Genomic DNA, 23306 nt, shown 5'->3' with positions numbered 1-23306 from the left:
AACCTCCACTTCCATTGGGCAGATGTTAGGACACAGGGAGTCGAGAATTCATAGAGAGGGTCCTTCACTCAAGACCTTATACATCTATGATCTGCTCTCTCCATAGCTATGGGAATGACCACCAGGCAATGCTACGTTTCCATTGCATACCCCTGAATAGCTGCATGTGGTAACCGTAGCTTATAGTGGGGGAGATGGAAGGTCAGTTCTAAAGCTGGACCACCCCTTTAATGAGCTGAAATGGACCAATGGAGTTGGAGTCCACACTTCCAATTGAGTTCAAGCATCACAAGAAGGCAGGGGCAGGCTGGCCCTACAGGGAAATTTCCCGGTGGGCTAATGCCCCATGGGCCACCCAAGCCTTCTCATGGCCTACAGCCAGGTACATATAGATTTGATGCTCTAAGCAATAATTAATGTAGAAGCATCAGGCCCTTATGCACCTGGCCAGCGGCTGCAGGTCCCCACCAACTGTATCGCTATCCTCAGGAGGATGATACAGTTTCATAGCGTGGTGCGGGCTGCAGTATTTTTTGTTCTGTACTGTAGTATTTGGGTCTGTTGGACCTACTTCTGTTACCCCAACTTCTGTCAGTTTGGACCCACCTACAACATAGGGTCACTTTAAGTTCCCAGTCCGACCCTACAAGACGAGCATGACTTTAAGGGCATATCATCTATGAGCGATGGGAAGGCAAAATACATACTGTAGTTCCCAACAGTGCCAATTTTCTTTGGACAGCCCTGAGGAGTAGACTGCAAAAAGTAGTGAGTTTATGCTATATTCCACTAAAAAGAAAGAGCAATTCTGGGTGATTTCTGGATTTCTTGATGGAATGGGTCATGGTCCTCAACTCTTGGCCAGTTAAAGAGTAATTGCAAGGAGTGTCTTTTGCTCTGGAGGACCTGGCCTGCTCAAACATCCCATTGATCTGGATTAGCTACCTTACATCTGGTGGCATCAGAGGCGGAGCTTGTTAAGAGCTCATTTGCATCCTGTTCTTCCCAGAATTCCAGAGGAACGTGTATGGCCTATAAGTCTCCTCAAGCCGATTAAGGTGGTCTCCATAAGGAGATATTGTATTCCTCAAATCCTGACCTAGATCTTTCACCCAATCAACTGGAAACAGCTGTCTGCAGATGAGCTGCTGGTTTAATTATTGTCCAAGTCATGTCTCAAGGCCTGTTTAAAAGGTTGAACACTGACTTATAGGATAGTTACCTTACATCTGGTGGCATTAGAGGCAGAGCTTGTTAGGAGCTCATTTGCATCCCGTTCTTCCCAGATTTCCAGCATTGCTATGCTGATTAAGGCTCTCTCCATGATATAGGAGATATAGTACTCCCAAATATTGATCTTTAAGGCCCTATGTAATACTCAATGCCAGGTTTATCCACTAGTTACTACTGATCGCTGGGGGTCCCAGTACAAAGAAACTTTGTAAAAAGTTTATTGTCAAGTAGGGATTGTCCAAAATGGAGAACCCCTTTAAGCAGGACATGGCAAATACACTCTGTTGCTGGAGGAATTTTGGAGGATGGGCACTGTCAAAAAATTTACCAAAATGGACCTCTCTACTTTTGCCACGTACTATGGGATCATACCTATAAGACCAGTATTTTTCTTTATTCATCAGTGATGCTCCTGTAGATATCTCACAGAGGCTCCAAAGTCCAGAGTAGGAAGATGTCTGATCAAGGTTAAAGTAAACAGGGCACTGAGTCCTACATACATTATAGATCATAAAGATCCATCCTGAGATAAGAAGAGGGAAGACTCCCTGTAAACACACAAACTATATACCAAAAATAGAATCGTATAATAAAGCTACAAACTGTAACCAAAAGCGACGCAGAAAACCGACCCCGGGTCAACAGTAAGAAGGTCATAAGTGATGAGCAAAGTTTACAAAAATTTGATTTAGCTGCCTATCCGAATTTAACAAAGAAATTCGCTGTGTGATGAATTACGTTGTCATGAAGCACATTTCTGAGTAGCCGGCGTAATGACGGGGTACGGCGATTACGCCGCCCCCAGTTATTGAACCCCTCAAATGCCACGTTCATCGCTTATCGCAGCACCAGAGGGTTTTCAGGGGTTCATCAGATAAAAAAATAAATACTCAACTTGATTGAAGATCTCGCGCAAAATCTTGTGTTGCGTGAGGACGTCATCATGCTGGCTGGCGTGGTGACATCATACGTCACCCTGCAAGAGATTTCGCGTGGGATCGTCAATCAAGATGGTGGCGGGGCCCTCTTCGCGCTCAAATGGATGAGGTGAGTATGAATTTTTTATTTATTTAATCATCATTTCAGGGAAAATTGATTTGTTACAATAAAGCACGCGGAAATGTGACTTTGCGGCAAATAGAATTTTCCCTGAAATTCGGATCGAAGTTCACTTCGGATACTTCGATTCGCTCAACCCTAAAGGTGATCTAAAAGCAAAAACTGCACCTTTCTATTCATGATACATATTGATATAATTGTTCTTGTGTATTGTTTATTATAATCCCATACTTTTATTGTATAAGGCTACTTTCACACTCGCGTTTTGTGCGGATCCGTCAGGGACGTATCCGCTCAGGTAATACAACCGTCTGCATCCGTTCAGAACGGATCCATTTGTATTATCTTTAACATAGCCAAGAAGGATCCGTCTTGAACACCATTGTAAGTCAATGGGTGCGGATCCGTTTTCACTGACACAATCTGGCACAGTTTGGCTCAGTTTCATCAGACGGACACCAAGACGCTGCAAGCAGCATTTTGGTGTATGTCTCCAAAGCGGAATGGAGACGGAACTGATGCATTCTGAGCGGATCCTTTTCCATTCAGAATGCATTAGGGCAAAACTGATCCGTTTTGGACCGCGTGTGAGAGCCCTGAACGGATCTCATAAACGGAAAGCCAAAACGCCAGTGTGAAAGTAGCCTTACAGTAATAATTTACAGATAGGATGAAGGGTCAGACGGGGCTAAGAATACAGGAATTGGGATTATTTTGCATTATAAAGATAAAACAAGGAGAGGAAGAATTAAAGTCGATCCAGTCCATATCTTAATATAGAGTGCAGAGTCATGTATAGAAGCAGTATTATAGTAGTTATATTCTTGCACATAGGGGCAGTATTATAGTAGTTATATTCTTGTACATAGGAGGCAGTATTATAGTAGTTATATTCTTGTACATAGGAGCAGTATTATAGTAGTTATATTCTTGTACATAGGAGGCAGTATTATAGTAGTTATATTCTTGTACATAGGAGCAGTATTATAGTAGTTATATTCTTGTACATAGGAGCAGTATTATAGTAGTTATATTCTTGTACATAGGAGGCAGTAATATAGTAGTTATATTCTTGTACATAGGAGGCAGTATTATAGTAGTTATATTCTTGTACATAGGAGCAGTATTATAGTAGCTATATTCTTCTATATAGGAGGCAGTATTATAGTAGTTATATTCTTGTACATAGGAGGCAGTATTATAGTAGTTATATTCTTGTACATAGGAACAGTATTATAGTAGTTATATTCTTGTACATAGGAGCAGTATTATAGTAGTTATATTCTTGTACATAGGAGCAGTATTATAGTAGTAATATTCTTGTACATAGGAGCAGTATTATAGTAGTTATATTTTAGTACACAGGAGGCAGTATTATAGTAGTTATATTCTTGTACATAGGAGCAGTATTATAATAGTTATATTCTTGTACATAGGAGCAGTATTATAGTAGTTATATTCTTGTACATAGGAGCAGTATTATAGTAGTTATATTCTTGAACATAGGAGAAGTATTATAGTAGTTATATTCTTGTACATAGTAGGTAGTATTATAGTAGTTATATTCTTGTACATAGGAGCAGTATTATAGTAGTTATATTCTTGTACATAGGAGCAGTATTATAGTAGTTATATTCTTGTACATAGGAGCAGTATTATAGTAGTTATATTCTTGTACATAGGAGGCAGTATTATAGTAGTTATATTCTTGTACATATGAGCAGTATTATAGTAGTTATATTCTTGTACATAGGAGGCAGTATTATAGTAGTTATATTCTTGTACATAGGAGCAGTATTATACTAGTTATATTCTTGTACATAGGAGCAGTATTATAGTAGTTATATTCTTGTACATAGGGGCAGTATTATAGTAATTATATTCTTGTACATAGGAGGCAGTATTATAGTAGTTATATTCTTGTACATAGGAGGCAGTATTATAGTAGTTATATTCTTGTACATAGGGGCAGTATTATAGTAGTTATATTCTTGTACATAGGAGGCAGTATTATAGCAGTTATATTCTTGTACATAAGAGCAGTATTATAGTAGGTATATTCTTGTACATAGGAGGCCGTATTATAGTAGTTATATTATTGTACATAGGAGGCAGTATTATAGTAGTTATATTCTTGTACATAGGAGGCAGTATTCTAGTAGTTATATTCTTGTACATAGGGGCAGTATTATAGTAGTTATATTCCTGTACATAGGAGCAGTATTATAGTAGTTATATTCTTGTATTCTTGTATATAGGAGGCAGTATTATAGTAGTTATATTCTTGTACATAGGAGCAGTATTATAGTAGTTATATTCCTGTACATAGGAGCAGTATTATAGTAGTTATATTCTTGTATTCTTGTATATAGGAGGCAGTATTATAGTAGTTATATTCTTGTACATAGGAGTAGTATTATAGTAGTTATATTCTTGTACATAGGAGGCAGTATTATAGTAGTTATATTCTTGTACATAGGAGCAGTATTATAGTAGTTATATTCTTGTACATAGGAGCAGTATTATAGTAGTTATATTCCTGTACATAGGAGGCAGTATTATAGTAGTTATATTCTTGTACATAGGAGCAGTATTATAGTAGTTATATTCTTGTACATAGGAGCAGTATTATAGTAGTTATATTCTTGTTTATAGGAGCAGTATTATAGTAGTTATATTCCTGTACATAGGAGGCAGTATTATAATAGTTATATTCCTGTACATAGGAGGCAGTATTATAGTAGTTATATTCTTGTACATAGGAGCAGTATTATAGTAGTTATATTCTTGTACATAGGAGCAGTATTATAGTAGTTATATTCTGGTACATAGGAGCAGTATTATAGTAATTATATTCTTGTACATAGGAGGCAGTATTATAATAGTTATATTCTTGTACATAGGAGCAGTATTATAGTAGTTATATTCTGGTACATAGGAGCAGTATTATAGTAGTTATATTCTTGTACATAGGAGGCAGTATTATAGTAGTTATATTCTTGTACATAGGAGGCAGTATTATAGTAGTTATATCCTTGTACATAGGAGGCAGTATTATAGTAGTTATATTGTAACTGTAAGGAGTAAGTAAGACAGAAAGAAGATTAGGTAGGTTTAGGATAGTTTTTTCAATAATATAATGTTTTTTTCAAAAACATAGAAGCGCAGCAGTTCTCATCCTTTTCACTTACAGATCCCAGATCAATGATGAAGCAGTCTCCACTGTTGAAGCTGGACCAGTTAAGAGGAACCTCTGTTGCTCTCACCACTCTTCTTCCTTTGATATGAAATAGACGTTGGGCAGTGAGGTCATTAGTCACCACATGCGTGAAACCAGATGCCACTCCACCAGCCTGAAAATCAATATAACGGGATAAGTTAAGGTATTTGTTTTAAAAAAAAAAAACATTATATGATAACGTTGGTGTTGCTATATTTCATGGTGTTTGATGATCATCTAATGTGTATAGGTGTCCTCCAATCTGAGCTATCATGAGAATTGGTAATGTTGAAAGAGAAGTTTTCTACTTTTGTTCTGCCCAGCCAAGTTTGAGAATCATTACAGATCATGTTTGCCTCAGTTTTGGTATTTCTGTAGTGATTAGTGTGGTAGTCTAGCGGTGTTAAATTGTATTTCACTTTTTTTTTTCCTGTTACTAAGACTGCTGCATTGTGGGTGGTGCAAAGCATTGTGGGAGTGCAAAGCATCCTGGGAAAGAGAAGTCTCCAGTCACCAGGACACATCAGCATACAGTCATGTGAAAAAATTAGGACACCCTTTAAAAGCATGTGGTTTTTTGTAACATTTTTAATAAATGGTTATTTCATCTCCGTTTCAACAATACAGAGAGATTAAAGTAATCCGACTAAACAAAGAAAACTGAAGAAAAGTCTTTTCAAGATCTTCTGTAAATGTCATTCTACAAAAATGCCTATTCTAACTGAGGAAAAAGATAGGACACCCTTGCCCCTAATAGCGAGTGTTACCTCCTTTGGCTGAAATAACTGCAGTGAGACGGTTCTTGTAGCCATCTACCAGTCTTCGACATCGGTCTGAGGAAATTTTACCCCACTCCTCAATGCAGAACTTTTTCAGCTGTGAGATGTTTGAGGGGTTTCTTGCACGTACAGCCCTTTTCAAGTCACCCCACAGCATCTCAATGGGATTCAAATCTGGACTTTGACTTGGCCATTCCAGGACTCTCCATTTCTTCTTTTTCAGACAATCTTTGGTTGATTTACTAGTATGTTTTGGGTCATTGTCATGTTGCATGGTCCAGTTCCGCTTCAGCTTTAATTTTCTAACTGATGGTCTCACATGTTCTTCAAGCACCTTCTGATACACAGTAGAATTCATCGTGGATTCTATGATGGTGAGCTGACCAGGTCCTGCTGCAGCAAAGCAGCCCTAAACCATGACACTTCCACCTCCATGCTTCACAGTTGGTATGAGGTTCTTTTCTTGGAATGCTGTGTTTGGTTTACGCCAAACATGTCCTCTGCTGTTGTGTCCAAATAATTCAATTTTGGACTCATCTGTCCAAAGAACATTATTCCAGAAGTCCTGGTCTTTGTCAACTTTATCGCTGGCAAATGTCAGTCTGGCCTCGATGTTTCTCTTGGAAAGCAAAGGTTTCCTCCTTGCACACCTCCCATGCAAGTTAAACTTGTACAGTCTCTTTCTGATTGTAGAGGCATGTACTTCTACATCAACAGTAGCCAGAGCCTGCTGTAGTTCTCGAGATGACACTTTAGGGTTTTTGGATACCTCTTTTAGCATCTTGCGGTCTGCTCTTGGGGTGAACTTGCTGGGGCGACCAGTCCTGGGCATGTTGGCAGTTGTTTTGAAAGCCCTCCACTTGTAGACTATCTTCCGGACAGTGGAATGGCTGATTTCAAAATCTTTTGAGATCTTTTTAAATCCCTTCCCAGACTCATAGGCTGCTACAATCTTTTTTCTGAAGTCCTCTGACAGCTCTTTTGCTCTCACCATGGTGCTCACTCTCACTTCAACAGTCAGGAGCACACCAAACTAAATGTCTGAGGTTTAAATAGGGCAAGCCTCATTCAACATGCAGAGTAACGATCTACTAATTATGTGCACCTGGTGTGATATACCTGTGTGAGATCTGAGCCAATTTAAGAGGGAATACATGTGAGGGTGTCCTATCTTTTTCCTCAGTTAGAATAGGCATTTTTGTAGAATGACATTTACAGAAGATCTTGAAAAGACTTTTCTTCAGTTTTCTTTGTTTAGTTGGATTACTTTAATCTCTCTGTATTGTTGAAACGGAGATGAAATAACCATTTATTAAAAATGTTACAAAAAACCACATGCTTTCAAAGGGTGTCCTAATTTTTTCACATGACTGTAGCTGTCCTATGCATGTCTACTTCTCAAACTCAACCATCCTTGTAAAAGCATATCTGGTGAGAGATCTACCTTTGTTTCAGGGATATTATGTTATGCAGAGTTGTTCAGTCAGTTGTAATTGTTACTCAGGGAGTTGTTACTACTGTTAGCTAGACATGTAATCTTATGTACAGGAAGCCATTTTAGCATGTGCTTCAATGTTATTTAAATGTTACAGTACATGCTATTCTATTAGTTATACTTATACATGCTATTTGTATTCTTGTAGTTTTACCAAACAATCCTCTTTTGCCAATCAACAATCCTGTTTTTCCAATAAACAAGTTAGACTACAAAGAACAGTCCTCTTATTTGGAAGACAGGAATGGTTTATGCTGAATGTCAGACTGTACATTGTGTGAACGTGTATGAAGACAGAACACTTTGGATGGTCCCTACTTGTTAGAAAGTTCCTTGAGAATAAGCTGATCACAAAATATCCTCCAATGATCAGATTTAATCAGCGGAGAGACCTGGCAGTAAGTGTTCAATTTTTCTGCAGCTCCACCACAGGAGGAACGAAGTATTACACAGTGTCCATTTATATCAATAAGTTGTTACAGGCAAGAGGCATTGTTAGCAGCCGCTGTCTAGTCTAGACAAGAGTTGAGGATCTTGAACAGAGGGCACCCCTCTATTACCCAAAATTCTCTAGTATGCTGTAGGAAAAGGTTTTTCTAATAGCCCTTTAAAGGGAACCGGTTACCTTGAAAATACAGTGTAATCTGCAGGCAGCATGTTATAGAGCAGGAGGAGCTGAGCAGATTGATATATAGTTTTATGGGAAAAGATTCAGTAAAACCTGTACTTTTTCCATTTGTATTCCTGCTCATTCTGGGATTTGAAGTCCAGGAGGCGGAGCTATCAATGATTGACATCTCTCTCTGTATACACAGTCATAGAGGGAAGGCTGTCAATCACTGATAGGCCCACCTCCTGGACGGCAAAGCTCAGAATGAGCAGAAATACAAATGTAAAATGTACAAGTTTTACTGAATCTTTTCCTATAAAACTATATATCAATCTGCTCAGCTCCTCCTGCTCTATAACATGCTGCCTGCAGCTCAGATGTCATGTCGAATGTGACAGGTTCCCTTTAAAGTTCCATGAGCAGCTACCCTTTGTATGATATATGGGTGGAGGGCGACAAGCACCGGTCCTGTCCTTTTCCATGATGATGCTCTGTGATGTTATGTACAAGCAACACTAGGGGGGGCTGTAATGGTTTTTGTTTGCCACCCTATTTATTTTTCTGTACCTTACATATGGCAGGCACCCTCAATGAAGACTTCTGCAAAACTGACCTAAAAAATGGATGCATGTTCTCACTGTATGGGAGGGGGGGGAGGGGAGTGGATGTCTATGGTGCATTACGTAGACACATGTTGAGGGTTATTATGTGGACAGCATTCGGTGCCGAGCCTTTTTTATCTGAGGATGATGAGGATCCGATACTGTTCTCAGGCTGATGTGGTCAGAATTTATTACTTGGCCGTTAAATGTCAGTTTGCTGATTTGCCCACACAACGTTCTTCTGCTGCAACAATGAACCCTTTCAACCCTGGAGTCTAGATTTTTTATGATCTGTTTAGTGCTGCGTGTTTTTACCATTTTATGCCCAATAGACGTCTTTTCCAGTCATTTGCTACTTTGTTGCTTAAAATAACTATCGTATATTTTAAGTAATATTTTCTTTGCGCAATAAAGAGAAAGGGGCCCCGCTAGGGTCATTCCCAGGAACTCTGTCCATGAAGCAGTGAGAAACTGCAGATTTAACCCTCTTCAAAGTCCTAGGGTCGGGATAGGGTAGGTTGGTATGCTGTGAATTTATCTGTCCAGTATTTATACCCTTACCCCATGTTACAAGGAGTAGCCTCGAGTGACAAGTATGCTGAGGACCACTTTTCCCAGTTTTTGGTTCCCACCAAGGATCAGGATCAGCTTTTAGTGTGTGGCTTTTGACGCAGTGTAATAATGACCAAATATTACACTCATGCAGTGCCGGAATGGCCCCTGAATAACAATACTTAAAGGGGTTGTCCAGGTTCAGAGCTGAACCAGGACTTAACCCCATTTCCACCCTTCTGGCCCCTCTAACATGAGCATTTCAGGCTCCGATGCTCTCCCTTGCCCTGCGCTGGATCGCACAGGGTAAGGGCTTGTTTGTTTATATTTTCACACTGCTAGGAGGAGGCTTCCACCTAGCAGTGTTCCTGGTGATGTCACCGGCACTGATGGGTGGGCTTTAGCTCTGCCCTAGCGCTGCCTAGCTTACCCATGGAGAGCCCCGTACGTCACCGGATCTCCAGAAAAAGCCTTTGCCCTGCATAATTCAGTACAGGGCAATAGGGTGGCCACTTGCAGAGCCCCAAAAAGGAGGACATCACACCCCAAAAAGGAGGACCTCATACCGGGGACAGTGGCGCACAATAGTTACATACTACATACTAGATGCCCAGGTTATACCAGCATGGCCCATATCACTATATACAAGGAGATGTATAACTTATACCGGCTGTACATACACTGAACAAAAATATAAACGCAACACTTTCGGTTTTGCTCCCATTTTGCATGAGCTGAACTCAAAGATCTGAAACATTTTCTACAGACACAGAAGACCCATTACTCTCAAATATTGTTCACAAATCTGTCTAAATCTGTGTTAGTGAGCACTTCTCCTTTGCCGAGATATTCCATCCCACCTAACAGGTGAGGCACATCAAGGTGCTGATTAGACAGCATGAATATTGCACAGGTGTGCCTTAGACTGCCCACAATAAAAGACCACTCTGAAATGTGCAGTTTGATCACACAGCACAATGCCACATATATCGCAACGTTTGAGGGAGCGTGCAATTAGCATGCTGACTGCAGGAATGTCTACCAGAGCTGTTGCCCATGCAATGAATGTTCATTTCTCTACCATAAGCCGTCTCACCAGCCCAGGACCTCCACATCCAGCATGTTCACCTCCACGATTGTCTGAGACCAGCCACCCGGAAAGCTGCAGCAACAATCGGTTTGCATAACCAAAGAATTTCTGCACAAACTGTCAGAAACCAGATACTGACCCCCCCACAGTAAGGCAAAACTGCACATTTCAGAGTGGCCTTTTATTGTGGGCAGTCTAAGGCACACCTGTGCAATATTCATGCTGTCTAATTGGCACCTTGATATGCCTCACCTGTGAGGTGGGATGGATTATCCCGGCAAAGGAGAAGTGCTCACTAACACAGATTCAGACAGATTTGTGAACCATATTTGAGAGTAATGGGTCTTTTGTGTATGTAGAAAATGTTTTAGATCTTTGAGTTCAGCTCATGCAAAATGGGAGCAAAACCGAAAGTGTTGTGTTTATATTTTTGTTCAGTGTATATAATTATATACAGGAGATGCCCAGGTTACACCAGCATGGTCCATGTCACTATATACAAGATGATGCATAAGTTATAAATCTTCAATGGAGCATGCTGGTATAACCTGGGCATCTCCTGTATATAATTATATATGTACAGCTGGTATATGTTATACATCTTCTGTATATAGTGATATGGAGCATGCTGGTATAACCTGGGTATCTCCTCTATATAATTATATATGTACAGCTGGTATAAGTTATACATCTTCTTGTATATAGTGATATGGACCATGCTGGTATAACCTGGGCATCTCCTGTATATAATTATATATGTAAAGCTGGTATCAGTTATACACTGTACATATATAATTATATACAGGAGATACCCAGGTTATACCAGCCTGGTCCATTAAAGGGTTTCTGTCACCAGATTTAACCCTATTAAGCTAGCTGACATAAGCGATGTGCTAATGTCAGCTAAACCTAACTAGCCTATTCCTACTTTTATCTATGCCCCCGTTATGCCAGAAATCAAACTTTTATAATATGCTAATTATCCTCTAGAAGCAGGGGGGGGGGGGGGCGTTGTTCCTGCTCCTAGAGGCTCCGTTCTCCCACTTTGTCGCCTCCCTCCAAGTCCTGATTGACAGGGCCAGGCAGCTCTCGCATCTGTCTGCCATCTCTGTGCTCTGGTGAAATCTCGCGCCGTTCAGTATTCGGCGCAGGTGCGGTGAGGGAAAGAAGCTCGCAGGCTGCCAGCTTCCTCATTGCCGAATACTGAACGGTGCAGGCACGGAGCCTGCAGGCGACCAGGAGCCTGAAAACTGGACGTCTGCCCACCCTACAGGGAAAAGGAGAGCATCGGAGCATAAAACACTCCTATGCTCAGGTCACAGGGGCCAGCGGGGTGAAAATGGGGAGATGGCCGACTTCAGCTCTGAACCAGGACAACCCTTTTAATCATTAAATTAAGGGATGTAGATGTATCCTGAGCGGCGGCCCTTCCATGGCTTCATCAGTGTGCGAGCTCCATGTACCCGTGCCATAAGGGTCGGCAACCTCTGTCTGGAGGCACCCCTCACTGCCCCCACCCATCCGTATGCCCATTCCACCATCCTGCCAAAAAGATAGAACATGTCCATTTTGTGGACAAGAATATGCCTTTTTAACACAGGGCGTGACCTGCAGAATGGGCAAAATGCAGGACGCACATGCCCGCTATCCGTGTTTTGTGGATCCGCAATTTGTGGATTTATCGTACACATTTATCGTAATTGCCCTATTGGGAATTGTCTTCCACTATACAGTTTTGCGGATCCTTTTCCATTCAGAATGAATTAGGGCAAAACTGATCCATTTTGGACCGCTGAGCCCTGAACGGATCTCACAAACGGAAACCAAACCACCCGTGTGAAAGTCGCCTTATCTGCACATTTCATTCACAAAGTGTTACACTATTTCCTTTCACTATTTGTAGACAGTTTCACTTTTATGCGCATTTTCAGAACTATTGTGGACATAGTCCTCCGTACAGCATCTCTTCTTGCCCGAGCTCTGTTGCGCTTCCAGGTTACCGGTAAGGACGCTGTGAAACACGTAGAGACTGCCGCCGAAATACTTCACAGTTTACGTCCACATTTCATACTATTGTTTTATATTGTTTTTTATAAACAGTTCTGAATAGGTGAAAAATGGGACAGGCGGGCAGGTTAGGGCTTGGGGGATTAGAGTGGGGTTTTTGTTAGAAAAAAAATCTGATGTTTTGTTTTTTTATTGTATTGTAATTGCTAAATTTAAAAAATAAAGAGTTAAAAAAAACTGTTCTTCCTTAGCTCCCGGTTCCATATATGCATTTTATTGTCATTACATTATACCAAACCACTATGGGAACTGACATTAACCCTTTCTCTGCTCTAGACCACCAGGGATACCGACATTAACCCTTTCTCTGCTCTAGACCACCAGGGATACCGACATTAACCCTTTCTCTGCCCTAGATCACCAGGGATACTGACATTAACCCTTTCTCTGCCCTAGATCACCAGGGATACTGACATTAAGCTTTTCTATTTCCTAGACCATTATGGATACCGACATTAACCCTTTCTCTGCCCTAGACCACCAGGGATACTGACATTAAGCTTTCCTATTTCCTAGACCATTATGGATACTGACATTAACCCTTTCTCTGCCCTAGACCACCAGGGATACTGAAATTAACCCTATATATTCCTTAGACAACTATGGATACTGAAATTAACCCTTTCTCTGCCCCCAGACCACCAGGGATACTGACATTATTCTTTTCTCTTTCCAAACCACTTTGGATACTGAGATTAACCCTTTCTCTGCCCTAGACCACCAGGGAAACAGACATTAACCCTACATATTCCCCACACAACTTTGGATACTGGCATTAACCCTTTCTCTGCCCTAGATAACCAGGGATACTGATATTAACTCTTTTTCTTTTCTACGCCATTTTAGACACTGGAATTAACCCTTTTTTCGGCCCTATACCACTATAAATACTAGCATTAATCCTTTCTCTGCCCTAGACCACTATGGATACTGGTATTAACACTTTCTCTGCCCCAAACCACCAAAGAGCATTCATGGGGTACTATTCTCTGCATTAAGGGTACCAAATCCTTTCAATAAATGCCCAGTCTGGTGACAGATCCTCTCAGAAGGGCTATTCTTGGGGGCGCTATACATGGTAGCACTGACTATCGATGGTGGGATGCTGGGTATTGGGTAACACATATATCGGGCAGTCTTCCTTTGTAAGAACCCCAAGACCAGAGTGAGAAGAAGAATAACTGAACTCACTGTACCTTATACTTAATCCCTCCTTTGAAATATCCAACAAACACATTGGATTCGTAGCCTTGTAGTTCTCTGTACTGAATGGGTTTTCCTCCAAGATAGTCATCCATTTGCACGGTGAAAATGGCGGCTGACGTGCTTTCATCTTGAGAGCATTCCTTCCCTATGGAGGAAAATTTGGAATATTTTTAAGGATAAAAGTTAAAATAGATCTAAGAAGACCCCCTTAAGATGGAGAAGGCAAGAAGGGTCCTTACATTAATAGTTATGATACAATGTAACATGTTAATATTGGGAAACGGCAAAGTCACTTGTAAGGGCACTTTCACACTAGTGTTTTTGTTTTCCGCACTGAGTTCTGTCACAGGAGCTCAATACCGGAAATAAACTGATCAGTTTTATCCTAATGCATTCTGAATGGAGAGAAATCCGTTCAGGATGCATCAGTTCAGTCCCTCTTACGTTTTTTTGGATGGAGAAAATACCGCGGCATGCTGCAGTTTTCTCTCCGGCCAAAAATACTGATCACTTGCCGGAATGCCGGATCCGGCATTAATTTACATTGAAGTGTATTAGTGTCGGATCCGGTATTAAGTGTTCCGGCAAAACGGAAACGGCTTTCTGGTCTGCGCATGCACAGACCTTTAAAAATGCAAAAAAAAATTATTACCGGATCCGTTTTTTTCCGGATGACACCGGAGAGACGGATCCGGTATTGCAATGCATTTGTCAGACGGATCCGCATCCGGATCCGTCTGACAAATGCCATCAGTTTGCCTCCAGATTGCTGGATCCGGCAGGCAGTTCCAGCGATGGAACTGCCTGCCGGAATCCTCTGCCGCAAGTGTGAAAGTAGCCTAACCTAGGCTGAGTTCACACTTCAGTTATTGGGAGCCAAAACCAGGTGCGGGTCAAAAACACCGAAGAGGAGGACATTTTACCTTTATACCTGATCTCGCTACGGATTTTGGCTCACAATAACTGATGGAAATAACTGACCACGTAACTGATGTGTGAACTTAGCCTTAATGGGCGGCCCACTTTAAAAATCCCATTTTCATACACGCTATTAGGGAATTCCGGGACAATAGAAGGTGGACCTCTGAATGGGATCCTTATCTCTGGGAGCGGAGAGTGGTTACAAGGAGCGTCTCTCGCTCCGGAGGACCCGTCCTGTCCTGCATTATGCAGAACATCCATTGATATGAAAGGACCATGTGTAATAATGAATTTCCCCTGTGGAGGCGCTGCAGATAATTGAACACGGACGACCAGGTTTCCCTCGACAGACTGCAGGAGATCGCTGGGGTCCCAGCAGGAGGGCACTTTGTGATCACATTATTGCTGCGTAGTTCAGTTTATACTGCAGATTTCCAAAGTGGAGAAGAACTCCAAAAAAACTAAAAAAAAAAATAATTCAAAAATTTGTCGGAGGAGTAATAGGGGAATGGCACAACATGGTTGTTACATGGGGAAAGTAAGTAGTTGATGAAACTGACAAGTCGGGAGAGGTGACCCCTTTAAATAATAGCACCACGTAGTGCCCAAACAATATACCTTTATCTAGTGCCCAAACAACAATATACCAAATAACTGAGCTATACAGCACCTAAAATAATACCGAAAGAGTATCATCAGAGAGTGCCGAAATACATCCTCATGTAGTCACCAAATAACAGAGCTCTACAGTGCATAAATAATAGCGTCACATAGTGCTTAGAAGAGGCTCAGCAAGTATCCGTCCGCCTATTAATTCCACTCCCTGCAAAATGGATTCCTATTCCATCGCAGTGTGCGGTATCGTCTCGCCTAGTAGTGCACTCATCAATGACAGTAGTAAACCACCTGCTGCCGACTGATGACAAAGTATCGGCGTCTTGGCTTCTGTCCATTCAGTTACACGGGTTGTTTGGACATCACATGTGACATCCATGTCACGATTTCCACACACACACGGTTTGCATTATTCATACATCACATGATCATCGTCGTAGTTCTATTACGGTAGTTTATTTCTGATGTGATGCTGTAGGTCACTACAATGTGTGGGCGACAACCCCTGATAAAATCAGCATCAGCAAATATCTAGAATGTGACCTGCGGAGGGCCTCTGTAGTGGTGGCGGCGGTGGTATCTGGGCACTGTGTTGTGTTTTGAGCGCTATATGGCTGCACAGTTGTTTGACACATTGTAGCTGTAGAATGTATTGTATGTAGCGTGGTGATATCCCTGCATCTGCTTATCCACAGGCTCCAGACCGTGCTCCACTGCAGCGTGAAAGTCCAGGGGTCAAAATTCAAAAATTCAAAGCAAATGGCGCTGTTGATAGCTACAAATTACTAGCGCCAGATAAGGCTCGGGTCACAATTCCAGTTCCTCTATCTTGTAGAAGAGGAAGTTTTATTACAGCAAGAATAGAAAAACCACAACCACACAAGCCCTGGGAGATCCAATGTAGACATAGTACAGTACATGCAACGTATGACGAAATACTAAACCGTACTGGCCTAGACAACTACACATCAGGGATATGCTGACTTGTCACGTATTAGGCAAAAAGTTTACTATATGCTCCACCCATTATATAGGCCACACCCCCAGCCTATGGCAAGGGAATTACAAGAAATGTATATGACTCCAGACATCACAACCCAAAGTACAGACCCATGAAACTAATATAGACCCCAGACCAGACTCCTTCAACTAATACAGACTCCAGACTAAAACCCCCATAATCTAAAACAGACCCCTGACCAACTCCCTGAAATAAATATAGACCCCACACCAAACCCTCTAAACTAATATAGACCCCAGACCAGACTTCTTCAGCTAATACAAACCCCTGACTAACCTTGATCAGACCCCAGACCAGACCCCCTAAATAAATACAGACCCCTGATCCAACCCCCTAAACTAATACAGACTCCTGAACAGACCCCATTAAACTAATACAGACCCCTGAAATAAGAACAGACCCCTGATCAACCCCCTGAAATAAATATAGACCCCACACCAAACCCTCTAAACTAATATAGACCCCAGACCAGACTTCTTCAACTAATACAGACTCCCTCCAGACTAACCCTGATCAGACCCCAGACCAGACCCTCTGAATAAATACAGACCCCCGATCCAACCCCCTAAACTAATACAGACCCCTGACCAGACCCCATAAACTAATACAGACCCCTGACCAGACCCCCTAAACTAATACAGACCCCCTAAACTAATACAGACCCCTGACCAAACCCCTGAAATAAATGCAGACCGCTGATCAACCCCCTGAAATAAATATAGACTCCAGACCAAACCCCCTAAACTAATACAGACCCCTGACTAACCCTGATCAGACCCCATACCAGACCCTCTGAATAAATAAGGACCACCGATCCAACCCCCTAAACTAATACAGACCCCTGACAAGACCCCATAAACTAATACAGACCCTTGACCAGACCCCTAAACCATTACAAACCCCTGACTAACCCTGATCAGACCCCAGACCAGATCATCTAAATAAATACAGACCCCGATCCAACCCCTGACATCTCTGTATACAGCTACCCCTGACATCACTATATACAGCTACCCCTGACATCACTGTACACAGCTACCCCTGACATCACTGTATACAGCTACCCCTGACATCTCTGTATACAGCTACCCCTGACATCTCTGTATACAGCTACCCCTGACATCTCTGTATACGGCTACCCCTTACATCACTGCATACAGCTACCCCTAACATCTCTGTATACAGCTACCCCTGACATCTCTGTATACAGCTACTCCTGACATCTCTGTATACAGCTACCCCTGACATCTCTGTATACGGCTACCCCTTACATCACTGCATACAGCTACCCCTAACATCTCTGTATACAGCTACCCCTGACATCTCTGTATACGGCTACCCCTAACATCTCTGTATACAGCTACCCCTGACATCTCTGTATACGGCTACCCCTTACATCACTGCATACAGCTACCCCTAACATCTCTGTATACAGCTACCCCTGACATCACTGTATACAGCTACCCCTAACATCTCTGTATACAGCTATCCCTGACATCACTGTATACAGCTACCCCTGACATCACAGTATACAGCTACCCCTTACATCACTGTATACAGCTACCCCTGACATCTCTGTATACGGCTACCCCTAACATCTCTGTATACAGCTATCCCTGACATCTCTGGATACAGCTACCCCTTACATCACTGTATACAGCTACCCCTAACATCTCTGTATACGGCTACCCCTGACATCTCTGTATACGGCTACCCCTGACATCTCTGTATACAGCTACCCCTGACATCACTGTATACAGCTACCCCTGACATCACTGTATACAGCTACCCCTGACATCACTGTATACAGCTACCCCTGACATCACTGTATACAGCTACCCCTGACATCACTGCATACAGCTACCCCTAACATCTCTGTATACAGCTACCCCTGATGTCACTGTATACAGCTACCCCTGACATCTCTGTATACAGCTACCCCTGACATCTCTGTATACGGCTACCCCTGACATCTCTGTATACGGCTACCCCTAACATCTCTGTATACAGCTATCCCTGACATCTCTGGATACAGCTACCCCTGACATCACTGTATACAGCTACCCCTGACATCTCTGTATACAGCTACCCCTGACATCTCTGTATACAGCTACCCCTGACATCTCTGTATACAGCTACCCCTGACATCTCTGTATACAGCTACCCCTGACATCTCTGTATACGGCTACCCCTAACATCTCTGTATACGGCTACCCCTAACATCTCTGTATACAGCTACCCCTGACATCTCTGTATACGGCTACCCCTGACATCTCTGTATACAGCTACCCCTGACATCTCTGTATACGGCTACCCCTAACATCTCTGTATACGGCTACCCCTAACATCTCTGTATACAGCTACCCCTGACATCTCTGTATACGGCTACCCCTGACATCTCTGTATACAGCTATCCCTGACATCTCTGGATACAGCTACCCCTAACATCTCTGTATACAGCTACCCCTGACATCACTGTATACAGCTACCCCTGACATCTCTGTATACAGCTACCCCTGACATCTCTGTATACAGCTACCCCTGACATCTCTGTATACAGCTACCCCTGACATCTCTGTATACGGCTACCCCTGACATCTCTGTATACGGCTACCCCTAACATCTCTGTATACGGCTACCCCTAACATCTCTGTATACAGCTACCCCTGACATCTCTGTATACGGCTACCCCTAACATCTCTGTATACAGCTACCCCTGACATCACTGTATACAGCTGATGATACTGCTGATGCTGAGAGATTTATCTGTGCTGTTCCTTTTAAGAAAGTCTTCTATTAATGACTACAACGGACTCTCTTGGCCACAAATCTTTTAAGGAATTGTCTTCTTGGCGTGGTGCCCGCCTCGCTACCCAAATCTCACGTCCTGTGCGCCAGTTAGCGAGGTCTCATCCTCAGAGATGTATGTATGATGCACACTTTGGGCTTTGCAAATGCAGTTAATAGAAACCCAGGAAGCTGAGATCTAGGGAGCTGTTTGAAGTCCTCACATTATAGATCTGCTTGTGCCCTTCCTGTGGGGGGCGCTGTGGTCACTAGTGATTTACTTTAGCAGGTGACAGGTGGCACGGGACAGGAGAAGAGGCAGCCCATGGGGGGAAACCTGCAGCACCACATATCTCAGCTTCCAGGACCTCTGCAATAGTGAAGAAGGACATGACAGTTAAGGCTCCATTCACACGTCCGTGGTGTGTTGCGGACCCGCAAATTGCGGATCCGCAACACACCCGCCCGGCACCCCTATAGAAATGCCTATTCTTGTCCGCAAGCTGCGACAAGAATAGGACATGTTCTATCTTTTGCGAAGCTGCGGACCTGAAGATCGGGGCCGCGCTCCGCAAATGCGGATGCTGACAGCACACTGTGTGCTGTCCGGCTCCATTCCGTCCCTATAGAAAATGAATGGGTCTGCACCCGTTCCGCAAAATTACGGAACGAATGCTGACCCATTTGCGGACGTGTGAATGGAGCCTAAAGGGGTTGTTACAGAAGGTAACAGGGTGTTTCCCCCCCCAGGGGGGTTTTCCGCTTTGGGTACGTTCAGACGGTGGAATGTTCATGCAGATTTTGGCGCCTATTACGCGGAAGATCTTTCCAGCCTGATTGTCACATGTCACTTTCTCCCATTGCCAGCGGGTGAAACCAGAGGAGAAATGTCACCAATGTTGGACCTTCACGCTGTACAATCTGCACCATAAATAGTGACAACTGCGTTGAGCACCATTCTGAGGCTCCCATAGGGTTGTCATCTCCCTTCCCCCACAATAGAAATGTCTTGAACATGGACCATGTCCAAAAATGACCTTTTCCTATGGCCTATTAGGGCGTTTTAAGCTAATGGGGTACCTGTACCCCCGGAGGGGCTTTCCCCTTTAAAGGGGTTGTGTAGCATTTAAAGGACATGGCAGCATTCTAAAACAGCGACACACCTCTCCACAGGTTGGGTGCGGTATTGCAGCTCACTGAGTTCAATGCAGCTAAGCTGCAATACCCGATGCAACAGGTGGGCCGATGTGGCGCTGTTTCTAATCTAGGACAACCCCTTTAAGACATAGCAGGGAAGTACATCATGGTCCCCATTGTCTCAAGCCATCTTTATATAACCGATGCTGAGGATAATATCACTCTGGGAAATAATAGGCTGAAATGTAATAACCGCGCGCTAATAAAAGCCATAACTTTACACTCTCCAGGGATAACGCTGGTGCAGCACAACAAACACGTCTCTGCACTCCGCGATAATTTCTTGGAGTGAAGCTCATTATACCATCTTTCCAGTTATGACATGCCTCTATGATAAAGTGATTATCATCATCGCCCACACCTCTCCCTCTCAGCCGCTGATTGTTTCAAGCCCGCTGAGGTAGCAGAGCTGAGTTTGTCACTTAGCCCAATTCGCTAGGCTCTTGTGCTATGTCCCTACTAGATGTCACTCTGGGTAAACCTTCTGCATTATCCTATCTCAGAGAGCTATCTAGCGAAGCAACCTCAGAGAGGTATATACGACAAATTCGGCTCTGCTACATCTGTCAAATGAAACACTCAATAGACGCGTTGCCTGTGCGAAGTCAAGGCAAAACTTACCGAGCCAGTAGTGCAGGTCGTAATATTTGTTGTTGCTCTTCAGTATAGTATGGAGAATGATATAAGCGTCTCCCACGTAGAAGTTACCGTGTAGATTCTCCGGGACCGGGACCAGGTCCATTTTCTCAATTCTCCAGATCTGGAGACCGGACTTCTGGCCAGCATCGGCGAACTCCTTGTGATAGAGGACCATGGTGGATGCAGCAAGAACAAAGAGAAGGAACTTCTGGAGCAGCTGCAGCGCAGTGTGCTGGGATCCTGCGAGTGTGCTGCACTGATATACAGTGGTGCCAGGAAGAGGGAGTGCTCGCTGGTGTAGTAGGTGTGTTCCTCTCTGCAGCGTGCATCCCCGGCCTGAGCAAACACAGCACACACACAGCAGCTATTCATACTCAGGGGTATTCTTAGCCTGAAAATTAGTTATCTAGGTGGAGACGTGTGTAACTCTGCGCAACAGGGTACTGGACGGACTGCTGTCACTATTCCAGGACTAGTACTAGGCAGACACTGTCTCTTTTATGACTTTAGTGCAGATGTAGTAATCAGGGAAGTCCACAGAGGGCCCTGGTGAAAATCCAGTACAGGGGCCCCTTGTTCCTTATAGCTCAGCCTCCTTTATGAGTGTCTGTGGTACCCTACCTAACAGAAAGAAGGAGGCGACAGGGGAAATCCTTAGTTAGTTATATTCTTGTACATAGGAGCAGTTTTATAGTAGTTATATTCATGTACATAGGAGCAGTATTATAGTAGTTATATTCTTGTACATAGGAGCAGTATTATAGTAGTTATATTCTTGTACATAGGAGGCAGTATTATAGTAGTTATATTCTTGTACATAGGAGGCGGTATTATAGTAGTTATATTCTTGTACATAGGAGCAGTTTTATAGCAGTTATATTCATGTACATAGGAGCAGTATTATAGTAGTTATATTCTTGTACATAGGAGGCAGTATTATAGTAGATATATTCTTGTACATAGGAGCAGTATTATAGTAGTTATATTCTTGTACATAGGAGCAGTATTATAGTAGTTATATTCTTGTACATAGGAGCAGTATTATAGTAGTTATATTCTTGTACATAGGAGCAGTGTTATAGTAGTTATATTCTAGTACATAGCAGGCAGTATTATAGTAGTTATATTCTTGTACATAGGAGCAGTATTATAGTAGTTATATTCTTGTACATAGGAGGCAGTATTATAGTAGTTATATTCTTGTACATAGGAGCAGTATTATAGTAGTTATATTCTTGTACATAGGAGCAGTATTATAGTAGTTATATTCTTGTACATAGGAGCAGTATTATAGTAGTTATATTCTTGTACATAGGAGCAGTATTATAGTAGTTATATTCTTGTACATAGAAGGCAGTATTATAGTAGTTATATTCTTGTACATAGGAGCAGTATTATAGTAGTTATATTCTTGTACATAGGAGGCAGTATTATAGTAGTTATATTCTTGTACATAGGAGCAGTATTATAGTAGTTATATTCTTGTACATAGGAGCAGTATTATAGTAGTTATATTCTTGTACATAGGGGCAGTATTATAGTAGTTATATTCTTGTACATAGGAGCAGTATTATAGTAGTTATATTCTTGTACATAGGAGCAGTATTATAGTAGTTATATTCTTGTACACAGGGGCAGTATTATAGTAGTTATATTCTTGTACATAGGAGCAGTATTATAGTAGTTATATTCTTGTACATAGGAGGCAGTATTATAGTAGTTTTATTCTTGTACATAGGAGCAGTATTATAGTAGTTATATTCCTGTACATAGGAGGCAGTATTATAATAGTTATATTCTTGTACATAAGAGGGAGTATTATAGTAGTTATATTCTTGTACATAGGAGCAGTATTATAGTAGTTATATTCCTGTACATAGGAGCAGTATTATAATAGTTATATTCTTGTACATAGGAGCAGTATTATAATAGTTATATTCTTGTACATAGGAGCAGTATTATAATAGTTATATTCTTGTACATAAGAGGGAGTATTATAGTAGTTATATTCTTGTACATAGGAACAGTATTATAGTAGTTATATTCTTGTACATAGGAGGCAGTATTATAGTAGTTATATTCTTGTACATAGGAGCAGTATTACAGTAGTTATATTCTTGTACATAAGAGGGAGTATTATAGTAGTTATATTCTTGTACATAGGAGCAGTATTACAGTAGTTATATTCTTGTACATAGGAGGCAGTATTATAG

At 42.1% G+C, this 23306-nt stretch overlaps 1 protein-coding gene across 1 annotated transcript in view; it reads right to left on the bottom strand.

Annotated features, from left to right (window-relative positions):
- SCIN (scinderin) overlaps nucleotides 1–23306 on the bottom strand; it is a 147809-nt gene that overhangs the window by 120311 nt on the left and 4192 nt on the right. Inside the window, exons 2-4 of the mRNA XM_040434063.1 lie at nucleotides 21076–21429; nucleotides 13904–14058; nucleotides 5484–5645 (exon numbers count right to left, since the gene is read on the bottom strand). Of these exons, the coding sequence (XP_040289997.1) occupies nucleotides 5484–5645; nucleotides 13904–14058; nucleotides 21076–21429 (671 nt within the window). The remainder of the gene's footprint in view (nucleotides 1–5483; nucleotides 5646–13903; nucleotides 14059–21075; nucleotides 21430–23306) is intronic.

Source organism: Bufo bufo, chromosome 5 (assembly GCF_905171765.1).
Source record: "Bufo bufo chromosome 5, aBufBuf1.1, whole genome shotgun sequence".
In the NCBI taxonomy this organism is placed as follows: domain Eukaryota; kingdom Metazoa; phylum Chordata; class Amphibia; order Anura; family Bufonidae; genus Bufo; species Bufo bufo.
Note: the sequence above shows the minus strand (reverse complement) of the source record. Positions and strands in the feature narration are given on the sequence as shown.